Raw genomic sequence first — 20,902 nt, forward strand, 5'->3', positions numbered from 1 at the left:
ATACTCTCATTAATTTATTTTTCTTAATAATTTTATTTATATAGTAAAATATTAAAATCAAATTCATTTCATATTATTTTTATATATTTGAACTATTAAAAATTAAAAAATTTAAATTTTTAAATTTTTTTTACATAATCTATAATGTTATAATATTTATGTTAAATCAAATATTTATATTAAAATATTTATATTAATGTTAAAATATTTATATAGATATATATATATATATATATATATATATTTCATCATTCTCAATTATTTTCGCACAAAAATTAATCTATCATGGCTAATTTGTGTCACATTTTCTTGTGTGCGAACTACAAGTCCAAAAACATTGGCTTGCAAAACGAGTTTAGTTTCACTTCAATTGCTTCTTTCAATTTTTGAAACATTTATTTATCTATAATCTTAATAGACTTTAGTTCATGATCCTCAATATCATTTATCACATATAGCGTCATATCATATGTAAGACTTTTGTCAATGTGGACTTTCTTTTGGTTTCGATTTATGATATAATTTATTGAGATCTCTTTATTTTAACAAATTTTAGACACCTGATCAGTTCTTTTAGAAGTGAAAATCAATTATGTCAAATACTCTTTTGGAATTTTCCTATCCTCACTTATGTCATATTTATTTTTAGCTCATTTCTTTATTTGAGGATTTTTTTATCTTTGGAATTGACAAATATGTCATGTTCCATGCATGAGCACTCATATGCAATGATACATTGTCCACCAGGTACTTCTATTTTGATTGGACTATTCGCTGCTCATAGTTAGTTTTTCAAACTTTGCAAATGATTTATTTAAACTTATGATTCACACTAGTTTGTATGAGGATCAAGATGTGATGATATATTTTAATTATTATTTTCATATTCTTATTCTCTGCCCCTAATTTGTTGGCTCAATATACTCTATCAAAGATGGAGATTTCATATCTGAAAGGGACAATTGAAATATACACAACACTTTCAAAAAAAATATTTGATGACGAATATTAGGTTATTAACCCAAAATTAATACTAAATTAAGGGAATGACTTATGTGTAGTAACTTGTTGGCTTGATGCAAATCAATATCTTGGCATACATTGCATGTTCTCAAGTAAATATTGTAAGGTACAATCTCATAAGTATTTTCAAACAAGATATGTGAGAATTTAATGAAAATAATTAAACAACTCAAATCATCAATAAAACTTATATTCAAATAAAAATAGAATGATATATAGTTTAAAATAATTAGATTAAAAAGACTTAAAAGATTGCTCATATAATAGTGTCAATGGATAGTTTTAATATAAAATTATTTTATTACTTATTTAATTTTTTTATTAATTTATAATATTTAAAATATCATGAGTTAATTTAAAAAAAAAAAACAAATATGTAATTTTTCACAATGGTAATTTTGCTATTTAAATATAATATATATTATATCATATTATGATGAGATGTGCATCAAATACATCACAGAATAAAATGTTATCACGTGTGTATCAAACACATGATATGATAATGTTTATCATATCACTATCCTATCATATTATCCTGTCCTTATTTAGCTTTGTATATCATATTTTGTCTCTTTCAATCCTGCACATCAGACGAACCCTAAACTCTTCCATAATTTAATAAGATTAAATAAAGAAATATATGATAATTATACGAGACTAAAAATTTTCTTAACAAAATTTATATGCAAAAATAAAATAAAAAATTGACATGAAATAAAAATTTCAATGAAGAATATGATCATGAGAAGAAGATATTAAAAAAAAAAAAAGAAATATTTTTATAATTGAAGTTGATTATATCATCACTCATATAATAGAATTTCGTATTGATAACATGGTATAAAATTATCTCAAACTAAAGGGAAAGGTAAATAAATTATAGAAAAAGGAATACAAAGGAAAAGAAATGCTAGAGAAAAGGGAATATTAGATTATTGTATCTATTCATAAATGTGCGTCCTTACAAAATCGGATGAATCCTATTTTAATGTATAATTCTTGTAACTTACAAATATATTAAAAGTCTACTATTAGATGCACTTACATAATAGAGTGAGTAACATTTAATTATAAAAGATGGACATCTACCGTATATTCTAATTATTCACAACATTAGTCATATTTTATTTTAGGTTGAGTTGTCCTTATGTTTCTTATGAACAAACAAACTCAATATTATAGCAATCACACATAAAAATAACATGATAATGAACTCTCACCTTTGCAGCTTCAATCGCAAAATAAAGTAAAAAATCCCAGATATGCCTCAATACTATATTAATTGACATGTATACTAATTTATATGTCTACCACATGATTTCCAGCATTAGTGCACGCTATAGCACCAACACCATCCAAATAGCAACATGAATGTATTAAAAAAATGTAGAAATCTCGTGAAGTTTATGCTGTCTCACATCGGGAGTTCAAACAATATTAGCTATAATTTTGCTTATAAAATAGAAGTTTGTATTCAAGGAATCTCATTTATCTGACAACTGTACAGTGAAGGTGTTTTTGGTTTTTTCTAAAGCAAAAGAATTTTGTCAAAGGATGTTCGATGTGAAACTTTTTCGAGAAAGGCAAGTTTTCAAATTGAAAAGCTTGTCTATGTGGAATCTGTGAGACAGTGTTTAAAATACTTTTTTATATGATGCAAATTTTAAAATACTTTTACAATTTATTTTGTGTTCATTATTTTAAATACTTTTTGTTATTATTGTTTTATATATTGTATTTAAAAATAAATTATATATATATATATATATATATATATATATATATATATATATATTATTATCTTGCTTTATAGCATATACACATATTTCTTAGTTCTAGTGATTCAAATGAAGTAGTTTTTCTCATCAAATTTGTCACTCTCTTTAATTTTATAAAAGTTGACTTATGTAATTTAATTTTTAATGATGTGAAATCATGAATATTATGTATTTTTTTTTGTTTATTATAATATTTTATATTATTAAATCATTTAAAATATATATTTAATTAAAAACGGTTCGACCGGATTCAATTCCTATCAAATTTTTAAAATTTGATATCATCAAAAATAATAAGAAATTTACCACAAATCGTAATAGGAGCTTCAAGCTCAAGAAGATTAAATTGATTGACGAATTTCATCATCCGTTTATGGCTGATACAAGTCTTGGAATGATATCGTCAAATACATTCTCAATTAGATTTGATAGGATGTGAGCGGAAATTTCACACCACAAAATCGATGAATGTTTTTGAAAATAGACTTGTAGTGAAGACATATTGAATTTGGTTGATTTTGGATTTATTTCTTTACTTTGAGGATTATGATTTTTGAGTTTTGATATTTAATTTTTTTTTAGTTTTAAGAGACAGATGATAAACATGATATTAATTTTGATTTATTTTTCTCTTTCTGGATTATGAGGATCAAGATGGTGATGGAGATGAAAAAGGTGATAAAGATGATATGAATGAGCTCAAATGTTTTAAAATTCTTAATATGTATTTTAAAATAAATTCAGAAAAATAAAAATTAAGTAAAAAATTACTTAAAAGTTAATGTGGTTTACCAACCTCTCTTTGTGTTTTTTTTAAATATAGGAAAAATAACTAATTTGTAGGATGATAATATTACTCGCATATGTGAGTAACCATTTAAATTTGTTTCGATTTTGATAGGAAAAATCAGTTTTGATTGACTGCGATTGAAGATTTTTTTTGAAATTAAAATTCGAGGATGGAGATAGATTTGAGATATCGATATTCAACCCGCATCCGCTCTCATATCCGCCACATAGTAATATTATTTCTCTTTTATTTTATTGTATATATACATTTATATTCAATATATTTAATTATAAATATTATAAAATATAAATTATAATCACCTCTATATAGAAAATATAATTTTAATATTTTTTATTTTATTATTGTATTATTATTATTATTATTTTATATTAATTATAATAAATATCACTTTTAAATTTATCATTTTATATATATGAATGGATGTGAGTGCACAACAATGAAACCGAACCTCGCTGAAGACGGGGACAAATACTTAAATTTTACACCAATAAAAAATGGCGGCAACAGTAAATTTTTCTCGATTAGTTGGGTGGAGAGTTGGGGAGGCAAAAACCGTTTGACCCTGCCCCATTGCCATGACTATTAATTTGTGCATATTTTAAAATATTTTAATACATAAAGGACTTGTACAAAAAAATAATAATAATAATAAATGATCAAAGTATTACAACTAAATAAGATAAATAATTAATAATGTAATTTTGTCTAATATGATTGAGTGGAAAACATAATATAAAACAAATGAGAGTTCGTTCGGGGTGGTTCTGAGTTTTTGATTTTTAGTTTTCAAAATATTTTTTGAAAATAAAACATGTTTGGATAAATTATGGTTAAATTGATTTTTCACTTATTTTAAAAATAATTTTCTTCTAAAACCTTAAACCACAAAAATAATGTATCACCACCGGTGGTTGTCAACCTCCACTTCAACCAACATTGATAATTGTCGTTCACTACTTAGATTATTGTCAAACATTACTCGTACCACCATTTTGACCATCGCCAATTACTAGCCCGCCCAACATAGGCCACTACCACAACCATCACTTTGGCAACTATGGATCACAATTTCGTAATTGTCGACTACCATTCTGACTATCACCAACCACTACTTTGACCATCATTGCGTCCCAGTTGATCATCATTTTGCCATAATCGACCACCACTTCGATCATCAATCTAGCCACAACACTGCCAACCACCACCACTTAGACTCTAGTGACCAACTTCTAACCTCCTCCGCCGACCACCATCAACCATCAGGTCATCCTAGCCACCGCTTTGATCACAATCGACCATCACTCCGATCTAACGACCATTAGTCTAAGCCTTTCTGACTAATATGATACTTGTTTGTTGTCACTTTTAATAACCATCACTTTCAATCATTATTTTTAAAATTATTACTAAATTATAATTTTATAACATTTAAAACATGTTATTTAAAAAATAAAATTTTTACAAATTTAATTTTTTTTTCAGACTTTATTATTATTTTTTCATTTGTAATTGTCAATATTGTCATGTGACAATAATTATTTTTTGAACACTCAAATATAAAATAAAATTTAATTTAAAACTGAAACTCAAAACTCAAATCTAAACCTGATTTTGATTTTTGAAAAATTTAAAACAAAATATAGAAAAGAATAATGTTAACAACACACTATCTAATACACATTCTTTTTCATTGATTAAAATTCACATGAATATCATTAAATTTATATGAAATCTACGTAATTTAGTGATCGAAGACAATGTGTTAGAAAATATATCTTAGATAATGTGTTGGGAGCACTCAATAAAAAATCACCTTGAATTGGACCTAATTAAGTTGGAATATAAACAATTTTTTACTAATAAACAAAAACTCAGTTATAATTTAATATACTATTAACAAATAAAAATAATTTAATCTATTCGTGAAATAGATAAAATAAAATAACATGAAACTTAAAACTTTAAATCATTTACAAACAAAATAAAATAATATGAACATTATTTTTAATTGAAAAAAAGAAGAAAAAAAGGCGTGAGAATTAATCAAGTTTTGTTATTTTTTACAAATAATCAAATGTAATATATCACGTGTCACATTTGAAATATTTATCTATTTCTAATTATTTATCATTTTATAAGGAGATAGGTGTACTACTTTGAAAATATGTGGTCCACCATTGATTGGTTTCTTGAAAATTGATTAAAATTCCTTAACCACCGCAAATATTGTCTAATGGAAGTATAGAGTTAATTGATGCATATTCTATAAAAACAAGAAAACAAATGAACACGCATATTTTATAAAAACAAGAAAACAAATGAATACGTGTCTTTCAAAATTCATTTCGTAGAATCGGCGTATTATAGTCTCAATTATAAAAATGAGAAGGATTGTAATTTTTATGTCGTCAATTTCAATTAATTTTAAAACATTAATTAATATGTTGTATTAGTCTACTAAAATACTCACAAGAACTATATATATTACACAACACTGTTAAATGTAACGAAGTAAAACTTTGTGAAAGATCATGAACATGATTTTGTGGGTTAAAAAAAATGAAAAATCAATTAACTTCCTTGGTTGACCCAAAACAATTAGGTAGTAGTATTAAGTAGCCATCGACATAATTCGTGATTTGCTCGTGATACACAATTCGTGACATTGAACATTCTCCATATGATTCGTGTAAAAACAAATATGAACTATGATTGTGCTTGAAAAGTTAGCATGATTCATGTAAGCTCTACCACCAAACACAAATATAGCACTCTTCATGGAATTGCATTATATTCATGAAGTTACCATTATATTTTTCTAATAGTAGTCATATAAGATTGCACGGATGTGTATATGACAAAATTAAGATTTATAAAATTCTATCACATTCATGTTATTAATGGAAGACATTTTTTAAACTTGTGTTTTTTTAGAAGGTCAAATGGATTAAATATAAAACACATAACACAAAGGAAAATAATATCCTAATTACAAAAATGCCCTTTTATTTATAATGCAATATCCATCATCTTCATGATAGAATGTTTGATATAATAGTATGTTAAAAGTATCATTGCACCTCCCTCTTCTTCATAATCTCTAAAAATATCTCATTCCAAGTATCAATAGGTCCCGGCAAACACCAATGAACACAATCATTTTGCACATATTTTGAAACCCCTTTTGCGAATGGAAAGTAATTCATATAAGCACCTGGATGACCATCTGGTCTCAACAATGCTAATTTAGTTACATCCAAAACCTCAAATCTAATCCCTCCAAATTCATTAGCTTTCAACTTAGCACTTTCCACTTCTTCAATCTCAATCTTTCTAATTTCACTATCCATTCCTTCAACTATCTTCTCTTCTTTTCTATAAGGCTTAGTCTTTGAACAAGTACCTGCCTTATTCCAATCACCTTCAAAATGAGCTGGTGAAAATGTTTTCACAATCACATCAATTCCACTCCCTTTATCTTGTTTCCTCTCAATTATGCTATTAAGGGTAGTCCTTAAAGCCTTTCTTAATGGAACATAAAAATCCATTTGAGTATGATTAAATTCAGGACAATTCAAGCTACCAATAACTAAATCATTCTCATAATAAATTGAAGGTAACAAAAACCAATGACCAATTGATATTACAATCAAATCCATTTGATTAATATCCTTAGCCCACTTCTCATTAACAATATCCAAAAACATTGTATTATAATATTGCCCTTCATTTGTTCTTTCAACACCATGCACTAGAAATGGGGACCAATACAAAGAAAAATTTGCATTGTGAGATGGAAAGTGCCACCTACGAAATTTTTTGTCCTTCCCATTTTGGTAAACAAGATAAGGTGTTGAAGTAGTTGATAACATGCAAAGAAGTGACTCTAATTGATTCCTAGCTAAAGAATCACCAACAAAAGCTATGTGTTTGTTCTTAATGAGTTTGAGGAAAGTGTTTGGTTCAAACCTTGGAAGATTGCATTGATTTGGTTTCCATCTCCAATAAAGATAGCCTAAATCAGGCCTTCCATTGGTAATGCATTTCTCACTCTCTTTGATTGTCCCACATGTTGTGACATTGTATAATGGGCCTCTCATGTCACTAATCCAATCTCCATTTGAATAGTCACATGAGTTCTTATAAGCATAAGTCTTGTTCTTAGCTGCAAAAATATTAAATGAATAAAAAATTATTAAACCAACAAGTTCTTAATACCAAGTTGCTAATTAGAGTGTATATATGACAAAATATACTAGTATGGTTTTAAAACAAGAACAACTAGCCCATAGTTGTGGCCCCAACATGTTAGTTGGAATTTATGAGAAAAATCACTAGCATGTTTTAACAAAATTTCACAATAGTAATTGTTATTGCAACATCAAAGATTTTGATGTTTTTACGACACAATTGCAATTTCACAATAATTGCATTTGGTATCTAACGTAATTAATTGCAATTTTATACATATCATAAGAAATTTGTAATTGCGACTGTGACTACAATTTAAAATAGTTTTTAACAATTATAACAAAATGTAGTAGAAGTCAATTATGCATGCATTTTACCTATAGAAGAAGTTGAATGATGAGAAGAAGAGATAGAGGAATGATAGGTTGAAATAGTTGTAGAATGAAGAAAGTGAGTTGGTGAAGAAGGGGTAACAAGGTAGAAAAGGTTAAAATATAAACAAAGAAGGGATATGGGAAGCAAAGCATAGAGAATCAAATGAAAAATTCTCCTAATGATGGAAGGAGGATTATCATTGAAAGGGTTTGTGCTTCCCATTTTCAAAGTCTTTCTTTCATGTCTCTAATATTTTGTGGTGTCGGTTGAGAATGATGAAGCAAGAAAAACTCATGTGACTATTGATTTTTCACTTGCTAATTGATATAGGAAGAGATAGGGACAACCATTGAGTTTTGGTCTCATTAATTCCTTTATAGGGTAATTCTAGAATAGGGAAGTGCCTCATGTAGTCTATAATGGATCACTTCTTTCCACCATTAGATCAAATTAATTATGGTCTAACGAATAAACATGAATGTCCACAATGGACCACTTGGAATGTTGGTCCATGATAGAATTAGCCTTCCTATTTATATTGGTACTCTCATTTCTTTCTTTTATGTCTCTTTATTTTTCTATCTCTTTCTTCCATGATTGTGGGATCCATACATTTTCAATAGTAGTTCGTGAATCAACTGTCAAAAAGAAAAATATTTCGTGAATCATAAATTATGTTTGGTATTTTTTTACCTTTTAAATTTTCAATAATTTAATTAATATTTTATTCCTTCATAATAAATAAGTTTTTTCAATTTTAAGTTTTTTCATTTCTTATTCAGCACTTTTTTATGAGACTTATTCAGCATTTTTAGAATAATAATTAATTATGATAATAATTATCGTATTTTTTAAGACAAAAAACAATTATTAAAAATAGTAATCTTTCCGTATCAAGTTGCAAAAAAATAAATCTAATTTTTTTATCCTAAGCAAAACAGATCAACTGATACTGTATTTATTTAATATGTTATTTCAAAAATAACCTTATAAAATTTATTGAGCTTATGTTTTCAATAACAAGAAAAAAGTCATTTATTTTGTTTTGATTTTCAACCTTCAATTTGTTTATATTAAATACCATTCAAAAGAGTAATTTGGAAAACACAAATAATATTTTGGCAAATTTTAGAGCATTAATTAATTTTCTTAATAAGTGTGAATTGATTTATTTTTTTATATAATTTGAAATCAAAGGACTGCAAGTTCAATGCATAAATGCTATTTGAAATTTGAGGTTGGTTCTGAATCTCTTGAGCCACATATCCCAACTCACTTAAATATTTTATTATAAAAAATAACGATTAATTTTTTAACAAATTAAAGTAAAATTAAAGACTCAATTTAATTCCTCACAATTTGAATACAATTTTAATTTGATACAATTTAGTTAACATATTAATGTTTAAATTAGTATTTGACAATTTCATATGCATATTAATTTAGTTCCTCCGTAAAATTTGATATTTTGGACTAATCCGATAGTTAAAAAATTGGATTAAAATAATTCGCAAAGGTGATTTTGATTGTATTTTTTACACTAATAAATATAATAGGGGTTAGATCAACATCACTCTATTAAAATTCGAACCATCCTACCAAAAAGACCAAAATGTCCCTCACTAATCTAGGTCAAATTGGGTCCTTAATATGGAAATAATGATTAATAGAAATCCATTTTTGTGTTGGGTTTAACCAGAACACTTGCTATTCAATTATTGTCCTCGTTCCGGATTTAATGCATTAATTGCAGAGACAATGACACAAGAAGATAACTTCTTCAAGTTCAAAAAAGAGGAGGACAAGTTCATTATGAGTCAATAGATGTAAAATCATTGTTTGTAAATTACTACCTTTTTGTGTTTTGTTTACTACCTATTGGAGTCTCGATTGTGTTCTGTTCTTTCTTCACTTTCTATGCTTGGGTTGGCCCCTACGTAGTTTTTTTCTTTTTTACTTTCTAACCTTTTGTTTTACCCAATTTACTTTTTAACTTTTCAAAAAGGAAATTGTTAAGTTTTTCAAATGGTAGCGATAAACATAAATGAAATAAAGTGATTAGACAATTTTTATCGATTTCACCTTTGTATTATGTCAAATAACCTTTCAACTCAATGCAACATAACATAAGATTGATTTTGTAGTTTAGATCACATTCATAAAGAATTATTACAGAATTAAGTAATAAGAAGTCAAGAGTTTTAAGCCGTACTAAAATATATTTGACTCGAATTAGTATTATTTTAGTAAAAAAAATATTTAAAAATAAATATTATTTATATTGTTTTAATATAATTGTATTTACTTTTTCTATATTATTTCTCATATTATTTACTTTCTCATATAATTGTATTTACTTTTTCTATATTATTTACTTTATAAATTAATATTTCTCATAAAAATAAGATAAAGAAAGTGTATGTTAGTTACTATAATACTTCACTTCACTTACAAACAAATGTTGTTAGCATTTGTTTATTTTTTATTTTTTTTATAATAATGAAACAGATAACGTGTTGTGATTTGCTAATTATTAATAAGTACAAAATGAGTACACATTCTAATAGTATTAAATATTTTCCCTCTTGGTTTGTTGGTTGGAATTTGGAAGTTAATACGAATGTCTTAATTGGATAATAATTCACATGTATTATCTACGCGTCTCTATCTTGTAGCTCAATCTTGACCCATGTGTAACAACTTTAAATCATTTTGCTTATCTATTTTATAAGATACTTATTCTATTAAATTTTATATTCAACTATATCAATTTGTATTATAGTAAGATTAAGAATACATTTGACCTCAAGTCTATTTTTTGTGTGATTTTACAATTTTAAATTCATCTTTTAAGTTAACATTTAGTTTAAAAGGCTTCTTTCACATTCAAAAATAATAAAGGTTTGATGCTGACAAATCCTATAAATAAATAGACAGTTTAAAAATCAACACAAAAGTCTAGGGTAAAACAAACAAAGCTATCAGAATACACAGTAAAGGTTACAAAACTCTGTAGTAAGAATTTTGTTTGGTAAAATTAATTAATAATTTATAATTGAACTGAATGTTTAATAAAATTAGCAATTTATTTAGTCTCAAAATATATTTAGCATGATTTGGTCATTTATTTTAATTTTAAGTGACAATTTGATCTTTTATATTTTAAAATATCAACAATGTTATCCTTATTTTTTCCAGAAAATTCAAAAAATTCATCAAAAATTTCAAACAAAACCCTTAAATTAATTATCATCCTCAATATAATGCAATTTCATCAAATTCATAACTTAAATATTTAAATAAACTCATATTTTCATCTTTAACAACATTAAATAAAGAATTACAAATATGAGTTTATTTGAAAATTTGAGTTAAGAATTTGATGAAATTTGTATTATATTAAAGAATATAATTAATTTTATGGGATTTGTTTGAAAATTTTGATGAATTTTTTGAATTTTTCTAAAAAAAAGGATAACATTGTTGACATTTTAAAAGATAAAAGATCGAATTGTCACTTAAAATTAAAATAAGGGACCACATCAGGAAGAAAAAAAAAGATAAAGGACTAAAATGTTAACTTAAATTAAGTTGAGGGACCACATGTGTTATTTAACATATATTTTATAAGAGTAACTCAGTAAATTATTGTTCTTAAAATTTAAAATACAAAATTGAAATGTAAAAAAATATAAATATAAAAACAGTTTACAAAATATAATCTAAAATATATAAAAAAAAAAAAATCATTAGAAATTTGATATTAAACTTAAAAATAAAATATTAATAATTAATTTAAAAATATTTATGATTTAATCACAAGGATAGTTTTATCTTTTTATATAAATTAATAAAGTAGTATTCAAAATTAAAAAAATATGAAAATTAATTGAAATTTTAAAACAAATATAATTTTTTTACAAGGGTATTTTTTTCATTTACATATAATATATATATATATATATATATATATATATATATATTATTTTTTTTTTTATATTATAATGATATATAATTTAAAATATTTAAAATTAAAATTTATTAAAATTAAAATAAAATAATAGAATTTAATATCAATAATTAATAAAAAAAAATATGCATGATTTATGACAATAGTAGTTTTGTCATTTTATATAATCTAATAAATTATTATTCAAAATTATAAAATTCTGAATATTAATTTAAATTTTAAAATAAATATAATTTCTTACATGAGTAGTTTTTTTATTCAGATATAATATATATATATATATATATATATATATATATCATATCTTTATTTACATTCTATAAAAAATAGAATTATTTGGATACTCGTGATTTTTATAAAATATTTAAATTATTTATTTAGTAGTATCAATGGATAGTTTGAAATATAAAGTTATTTTATTATTTATTTAATTTTTAATATTTTTTAATCTAATTTTTAATATTTAAAATATAATAAGTTAATTTAAAAAAAAAATTGTTATTTAAACATAATATATATTATATCATGACATCATATGATAATGTTATCAAATACATTACAAAATAAAATATTAACATGTTGGTTATTATGCGTATCAAACACATCATATGATAATGTTTATTTTATTATTATCATATTCAATCTTTATTCACCTTTATATCATATCATGTTTATACACATCAAATGATCCATAAGTTTGTTGTTTGACATTGCTAACCAGAGCCTAAAACAAAGCTTTCCAAGAGTCGGTTCTCCAACCGATCACTCGACTGCTCCACGACTCATTAAAGTTCCTCTGAACATGTTACTGGTAAACAAACAGACAAACAAACATAGATGAAGTGAGTATATCATAAATTAATTACATGAATAGATTAAACAAACTCCACACCATATTAGCATCACTAACAACTCTGTTGAACTAGAGAACTTTAACTCCCAACTGTTATGAACAATCTCAATATTCTTCCTTATGCAAGGTTCACTTTCACTCACATTCACACAAAAATTGAAAGAATATGAACACACATGTTTGATGATTGAGTTCAGCCACAATGTGACCTATGTCTCCGGGATTTAGCATCGCGTTGTCCACGTTATTCAAGAATATATGAATTTGAGGAAATTACAGAGTTTCAGCTATCACCCTCCTCACCAAGTGTTCTACCTTTGTCCCTTAGTGCACCTGTGTTTGATCCTAAGTCTCCGCAAAACCCTGTGCACAAACTGTTGCACACTATATGTCTATTTGCTGAGTCAACTAGCTTATATACAAGAGAATGAGAGGGAATGGGTTACAACTGAAAAACTGAAAAGCAGATAGCATAATTGCCTAATTGTTAGTTTCAACACTATCAGAAAACTAACAAAACAAAAATGATTAACTTCATAGACTAAGTCAGGTCTAGTGCAAACAATTGCATGCATTAAGCTTCCTAATGCACTGGCATAAGGTATCTCCATCATTTTCTTGTGTTCCATCATTTCCATTCTTCAAATATTTTAAAAGCATCATATTTGATTTTTATTAGATATATCCAAACTTTCCTACTATAGTCATCAATGAAGATTATGAAATATCTATTACCTTCATGGGTAGGTATCCTTGTTGGTCCTCTAAGGCATAAATGAATATATCCCACTTTGTCCTTTGTCATGTGAATTCCAATAAAGAATTTCACCTTTGTCTGCTTCCCATATACACAGTATTTGTTGAACTCAAGGCTTCCTAACTTGTCATCACCAAACAGATCTTGCTTACACAACTCATTCAACCCTATTTCACTGATATATGACAACCTTTTGAGCCATAGGCTGGTGTTTGCGACTTCTTGGTTGACCACTGCATTAGTCTCTCCTATGATATTGCTTATTTTCAACACGTACAAATAGTTATGAGCTCTTTCTCCCGTCATCGCAATCCTTGAGCCTTTGAGTATTTTTAGTACCGAGTTTTTATATTTGAAATTGTACCATCTTCCTCAAGAGTTCCTAAAGAGATGCAACTTCTCTTTAACTCAGGGACATGTCTTATTTTGGACATGATTTTTACATACCCATCAACCAACCTTATCTTAATTGATCCAATACCAATTACCTTGCAAAAGGCATTATCTCCCATATTCACTTGACCTCCTTCATAAGGTTGATACTCTAAAAACCACTCATTCTTTAGAAACATGTGATACGAACATCTTGAATCCATCACCTGTTCAGTTTGATCTTGACTGTTTGTTATCACCAAAACTTATGAGCTATCATATCCATTTGATGCCACTAAAGCATCATAACCATCTTCACCATTATCTCTATTCTTTGACTTCCTTTCAAGACAATTCTTTTTGAGGTGTCTCTCTTTATGACAAATGAAACACTTGTATTTTGTTTTGTATTTTGATCTTGATCGGTTATTTCCCTTACCATATTTCTTTTCACTTCTTCCTCTAACCATGAGACTCTCTCCTGCCTCAAATTCTTTGTCATTTGACTTCTTGGAAAACTCTTTTGCCATTAATGCGATTTGCACTTCTTCAAGTGTTATTGAATCTCTCCCATAGAGGAGTGTGTTAAAAGGACTTCATATGAGCTAGTCAACGATCGAATTAGCAATAAGGCATGATCTCCATTCTCTAATTTAACCTTAATGTTTTAAAGGCGAAGAACGAATCTACTAAGTTCATCCATGTGGTCTTCAATTGTAGTACGAAGTTGCATCTTCAAGGTGTAGAATCTTTGCTTAAAATAAAATCTATTTGCTAGAGTTTTGGTCATGTAAAGATTTTCCAGTTTTAACCAAACTGCTGCAACAGATTTTTCCTTTGACACTTCCCTCAAAACTCTATCTACCAAGCACAATATTATAGCACTATGAGCCTTACTCATTAGATCTTTCTTTTCTTTCTTTGATAGTGTTGGTGACAACTTCTTTTCTCCTTTTAAGAGCATCATCTAGTCCTTGTTGTATTAGTAGTGCCCTCGTCTTTAACCTCCATAAAGCAAAGTCATCTAGTCCATTGAATTTTTCGATGTTGAAATTTGCAATCTCCATTAAGCCTCATATGATCGAACCAGACTCTTGATGCCAGTCGTTGAACTAGAAAATTCTAACTCCCAACCTGTTATGAACAATCTCAATATTCTTCCTTGTGCAATGTTCACTTTCACTCACATTTACATGTAAATTGAAAAAAAAAATATGAACAATAAGAATACACATGTTTGATGACGGGGTTCAACCACAATGTGACCTACGTCTCTGGGACTTAGCACTGCCTTGTCCACTTTATTCAAGAATCAATCAATTTGAGGAAATTACATAGTTTCATCTCTCACCCTCCTCACTAAGTGTTCTACCATTGTCCCTTAGTGCACCCATGTTTGATCATAACTCTCCCCCAAAACGTTGTGCACAAACTGCTGCACACTATATGTCTATTTGTTGAGTCAATCAACTTATATACAAGAGAATGATGGGGAAGAGATTACAACAGAAAAACTAAAAAACAATTCATATAACTTCTTAACTGTCAATTTCAACACTAACAGAAAACTAACGCAACAAAAGTATCTAACTTCATATGGCAAATGCTTAACAAACTCAAATCACTACAATTACATGGTAAGTAGAAGTAGACTAAACAAACTCTCAACACCATGTATGCATGTGAATGCTTTGTATGTTTCCTGTTATAATATTATATCTATTTTAAATTATGTGTAGTTATGATATTATGTTTGGACCAGCCGGATGGGTTGCACGTTAAGCACTATAGTGTGCTATTCGAAACACTTATTCAAAGAACCAAAATCGAGAGATAAATACCATCTTAAATTTCATATAAATAATTTTCGATCGAAATATACTTTTATAAATCTTAATACCTAATTATCTAATAACTAATATCTTCTGTACTTTGTCTGTACATGTTAATGGTACGCTTGTGCTATTTGACAATTTATATAACAAATCTTGCCTTTTTTACAAAGAAATTAAACTTATTTGTGTAGATTTAAATAAATCAAGAAGGATTCGGTTGGAATACCAATTTTTTATTGTTTAGTTTATGTACAATTTAATAAAATTGTTATGCTTTTTATTTTTCATATGTTGCTCCAGTCAATTTATTAAAGTATAATAATACACTAATATTTTTTATAAAGGCATTTTGAAACAATAATATTTAATTAAAATATAGTTATTTTATATGTTAGAAATCAATGTTACAATTAACTAATTCATCCGCGGCACAGAACAGCAACTAATAGATAATAATAATTAATATAATAATAAACTTTAAAATAAATAATAGTATAATAAAATCGTTTAGTGAAATCCATTCAAATTTCAAATGGGGCTTGAGTCCAAGTAAATGTTGAAAGTGTATGTAACATTGGGCTTTGAGTTTATAAAGAATAAGAATTGATTCAATATACAAACTTTGACTATAAATGTGTCATTTTAATAATACACAAATAAAAAGTCCAAAAGAAAAACTCTGAGCTTTATCTTCACTAATCCAAAAAACAAGGATGTCCAGGAATTTACTTGACACTTCTACATCTAAAAATATCAAATTACTCTTGTGTACTATAAAGTTAACAAAAATATCATTTTTCTTCAATATATAAACAATTCGGAACTTTTGACCAAAGAATGAGTGCTTTTTATCAGATTTTTGATGAGTAAAACTTTCAAAATATATATTTTTGCGGGATCTTTCATGAGTGAAATATTTGAAACTCAAAATTATTCAAAAAATTTCAAAAATTGAAACTCTCAAAACAATCAGAAAATTTATTTTTAAAATTTTCAATTTAAAACATAACTACCGAAAATTTATGAAAAATGAAAAGGAGAAGAAGGAACGAAAAGATGTAACACGAGCATCAAGAGGATTATGTTCAGCCTGAGTTTGATGAGATAGTGAATCTAGATCATTCATTTTTTGCAAACCACATACTACAGGAGGAGCAATATGCAGATATTGCGTTTAAGGATCATATGCTTCAGTAGGAGCAACAACCAGATCTTGTGCATGCCTCTTTTTCTAGGAGGTCCATTCGATCTTTATGTCATTAAGGACAACGAGCACCACATTGCAGCTAGAATGTGAAATGAGAAAGTTAGTAAATAATTTATTTTATTACACAGTATAGTATTTATAGCATAATATGTATAGTTTAATATATTTATGGTATAGTTTAGGAGTAACCAAATTAATAGTATAATTTATTGTGGGATATTTTAATTAAATAGGATATATATGCATTGAAAGTTATTTCAAATAGCAAAAAAAAGAGAAATTCATTGATATTAGATATGTATTATCTACTAAGATAGATCAATGTAATTTGCATATGATTAATGATAGTCTTATATCTCTTTTTTCTAAGAGATGGCTTGCAGAAACTAGTTTATTTCACATGCCATTTGGTGAAATGATTATTACTCTTAACAATGTGAGGGGTATGTTTGGGAATACCATGTCAAATTTTCATAAAATGGATTGTTCTATATATGCTCTTTGTAATCTTTACTTATCTCAAATGTTCCTTTTATTTTCATAATTTGCAACCTCAACATCTCAACCGTACCATCTTATGTCTTACAAAAATCTCATTTACTTAATTCCAAAAATCTCCTCAATGACCAATGAACAAAATCAACTATATAATATTCAAAACATAAAAAAGAATAAATGATATTTAAATAATAAATTATATGAAACATGCATGTTTACTCCTAAGCATGAATAAATATAAAACAAAATACAAAGATTTAATTACATACCTATTGATCGTAGTATTTTCTAGATGCAACACTCGATTGATACATGCTTCTTGTGAGAAGTCAATATGTCTCTGCCATTGTCAAAGAAAATGATATTATCGATACATGTTTGCTCAAACATTTGCAAAAGCTACTCGTACTCGTTATCTTTATAACAATAAACAATTTTCCTCCACAAATCTAGAATGGGTTTCTGCATGTCCTTATTCAATATATATTGTTTGCATTTGGCACCAACATTTTTATTGATATGAAATTGACGAAGTAAATTTGTTGAAGATCAATTGCATTCATCAAAGCAAATTCTCTATAAGTCACAATCACATGTAGAAATGAGGTGTTTTAAATAAACAACTATTTTAACTTCTCTAATGTTCAACAAAAGTTTTTTTTAACATTCATTGTCCATATAAGAAAATGCAATATTGAATGTCAACTCAGTTGAAGTTTCATCAATAATTTCAAACAATGATAATATATACTTGTTGGTTTTGTAAGTGCTATCCATAGTCAATGAAAAGAAACATATTCACAATTTTTTTTCTTTATATTTTATTATAAAGTAGTATAGTTACATGAATGTATATCAAATTCATTTCATAGTAAAAAGAAAAAGTAACTTTACCAACCCCATATATAAAACATTTATTTCTTTTTTTTGCGGAAAATATTATGATTTTAACATGTTATTATTGATGGAAATAATAGGGACAAGAAGTTTGTGGAATTGTGGTAAGAACAAGCAGTAAGCAGTGGCGAATTCAGAAATTTTCTTTGATGGGGCTAAAAAATAGTTTATATATAACCTAACCTTTAATTATTTAATTATTGGTTGTGAGTTCTATCAAAATAAAATTTAGTTTTGAGTGAATCACAAGTACACAAACTAATTGATATCAAATAAAAAATCTTAACTTTAAAATTGAAAGACAAGTAATATATAGCAAGAGGAAGTGGCAAAATGATTGATGTTGCTGGGTTGGGAGGTGTAACACCTCGAATTTCAATGCGAGGGTGTATTTTTTTTTTTCAAAAGAAAACTCATGAAACAAAGAATAATTAAGTAAAATACCTTTGGATAAATATTTAAGTCGTAACACAACGACAAATAAGTCAACAGAATTTACAAGCAGCGGAATAATTTTTGAAATACGAATCCAAAGTATTTACACTTCAAAAGGTGGTACATAGACCCCATCATAATAAAATGTCAAACAGACAATATTAGTATAAATACAATCTTCCAATTTAAAATAAACGCAATCCAAAATAAAGACATTTGTTCCCTCTATGTCAACCTAATCTGATCATTCTACCAAAAAACTATACACCCTGAGTGATCTCCACACGCCCCGTAAGATCCTCCTAACATAGCTCCAGTCAGGCGTTCCCGTCTACATTCCCATCTACATGGTATGAACCGGTAGGATTGTCCTGACTCTCATCTGAGTGCAAAGCCCAGATTTCCACAATAGTTGTAAAGGGTCACCAACCGAAATTAACAGATAACACATAACATTTAAGTTTTAAATGCACAAAATAATCTTTCAACTTAGCATGCACCTTAAAAGGGTTTCCATATGCCAAACATTCATAAACAAGGTTGAAAAATGAAGTTTTTAACAAAACAACAATGTTGTATTCGAATACAGCATCTCTGTATTCGAATACAAGGCTGTTTCAGCATTCAGCAGCAAAAACAGCATATCTGTATTCGAATACAACAGTTTGTATTCGACTACACTGTAAGTCAGTAGAAAAATAGCATGTCTGTATTCGAATACAACAGTTTGTATTCGACTACACAGTAAGTCAGTGGCAAAAACAGCATGTCTGTATTCGAATACAGCTTTCTGTATTCGAATACACACCAGACAGCAACAGAAAAACAGCAAAATTCAGCTTTTTAAAGGGCTTCGAAACCAATCAACACTTACACACAAATCCAAACAATCACACTTGGCAATTATAGAGCAATCACCACGACATCTTGAGTTTCGAAATAGTTTTGCAATCAATCACACTTACAAACAATTCCAAAATATCCACACTTGGCAATTATAACACAATCACCACGACAACATAAGTTTCAAAATGGTTTGCAATCAGTCACACTTACACACGATAATCAATACATAACACTTAGCAATTCCAACATAATTACCACAACAATTCCTATTCAAACCACTCAATCATAAACTTGATTTAACACGACTCGTGTGCCAAGCACCCTAATGCAATGCGTATATGCCAAAATGCATAGACTCGGAATTCCAAACCAAAACCCTCCTCGAAGGGCCGTAAATCATAATTGTACCGCCTATCGCAGGCCAAAGTACCAATTACCGAGGTGCCACCTATCACGGGTCAGCACGATTTACTAAAAGGCGTAAATCATAAACGTACCACCTATCACGGGTCAGTACTGTTTACCGAGGTGCCACTTATCACGGGTCAGCACGATTTACTAAAAGAAAAAGCGTAAGTCGTAAACGTACCGCCTATCACAGACCAATACAGTTTACCGAGGTGCCACCTATCACGGGTCAGCACAACTTACCAAGCGTAAACCGTAAACGTACCACCTATCACGGGTAGTACAGTTTACCGAGGTGCCACCTATCACGGGTTAGCACGATTTACCAAAATGAAATGCATGAGCATACACAGACTTCATCCACAACAATCGTTAAGCAAATGCAGATATTAAAAGATTCCCCATTTTTAATACTCATTTGACTTAAACGATTTTCACAACAAACATTAAGCAAACAGAAATATTAAGAGATTCCTCATTCTTAATACTCTTTTAACTTAAACGATTTTCCAAAAACAACATTAAGTAAACCGAGATATTAAAAGATTCCCCATTTTTAATACTCGTTTAACTCTAATGGTTTTCACGCCAACATTAAGTAAACGTAGACATTAAGAGATTCCCCATTCTTAATACCGATTTA

General features: G+C 27.6%; 2 protein-coding genes across 2 annotated transcripts; both read right to left on the minus strand.

Annotated features, from left to right (window-relative positions):
* Positions 1-6,469: 6,469 nt before the first annotated feature.
* On the minus strand, positions 6,470-8,500 carry LOC101514409 (xyloglucan O-acetyltransferase 1-like). The gene is made up of 2 exons (XM_004489821.4): positions 8,184-8,500; positions 6,470-7,780 (listed from the first exon to the last, which is right to left on the minus strand). Exons 1-2 carry the CDS (start codon positions 8,401-8,403, stop codon positions 6,687-6,689), a joined length of 1,314 nt encoding a protein of 437 aa, XP_004489878.1. The 5' UTR covers positions 8,404-8,500; the 3' UTR covers positions 6,470-6,686.
* Positions 8,501-13,287: 4,787 nt separating this feature from the next.
* Positions 13,288-14,067, minus strand: LOC140919333 (uncharacterized mitochondrial protein AtMg00300-like). The gene is made up of 2 exons (XM_073365333.1): positions 13,740-14,067; positions 13,288-13,367 (listed from the first exon to the last, which is right to left on the minus strand). The coding sequence occupies exons 1-2, from the start codon at positions 14,065-14,067 to the stop codon at positions 13,288-13,290; spliced, it is 408 nt and encodes a 135-aa protein (XP_073221434.1).
* Between the last annotated feature and the right edge of the window lie 6,835 nt (positions 14,068-20,902).

Source organism: Cicer arietinum, chromosome 2, assembly GCF_000331145.2.
Source record: "Cicer arietinum cultivar CDC Frontier isolate Library 1 chromosome 2, Cicar.CDCFrontier_v2.0, whole genome shotgun sequence".
Lineage (NCBI taxonomy): Eukaryota > Viridiplantae > Streptophyta > Magnoliopsida > Fabales > Fabaceae > Cicer > Cicer arietinum.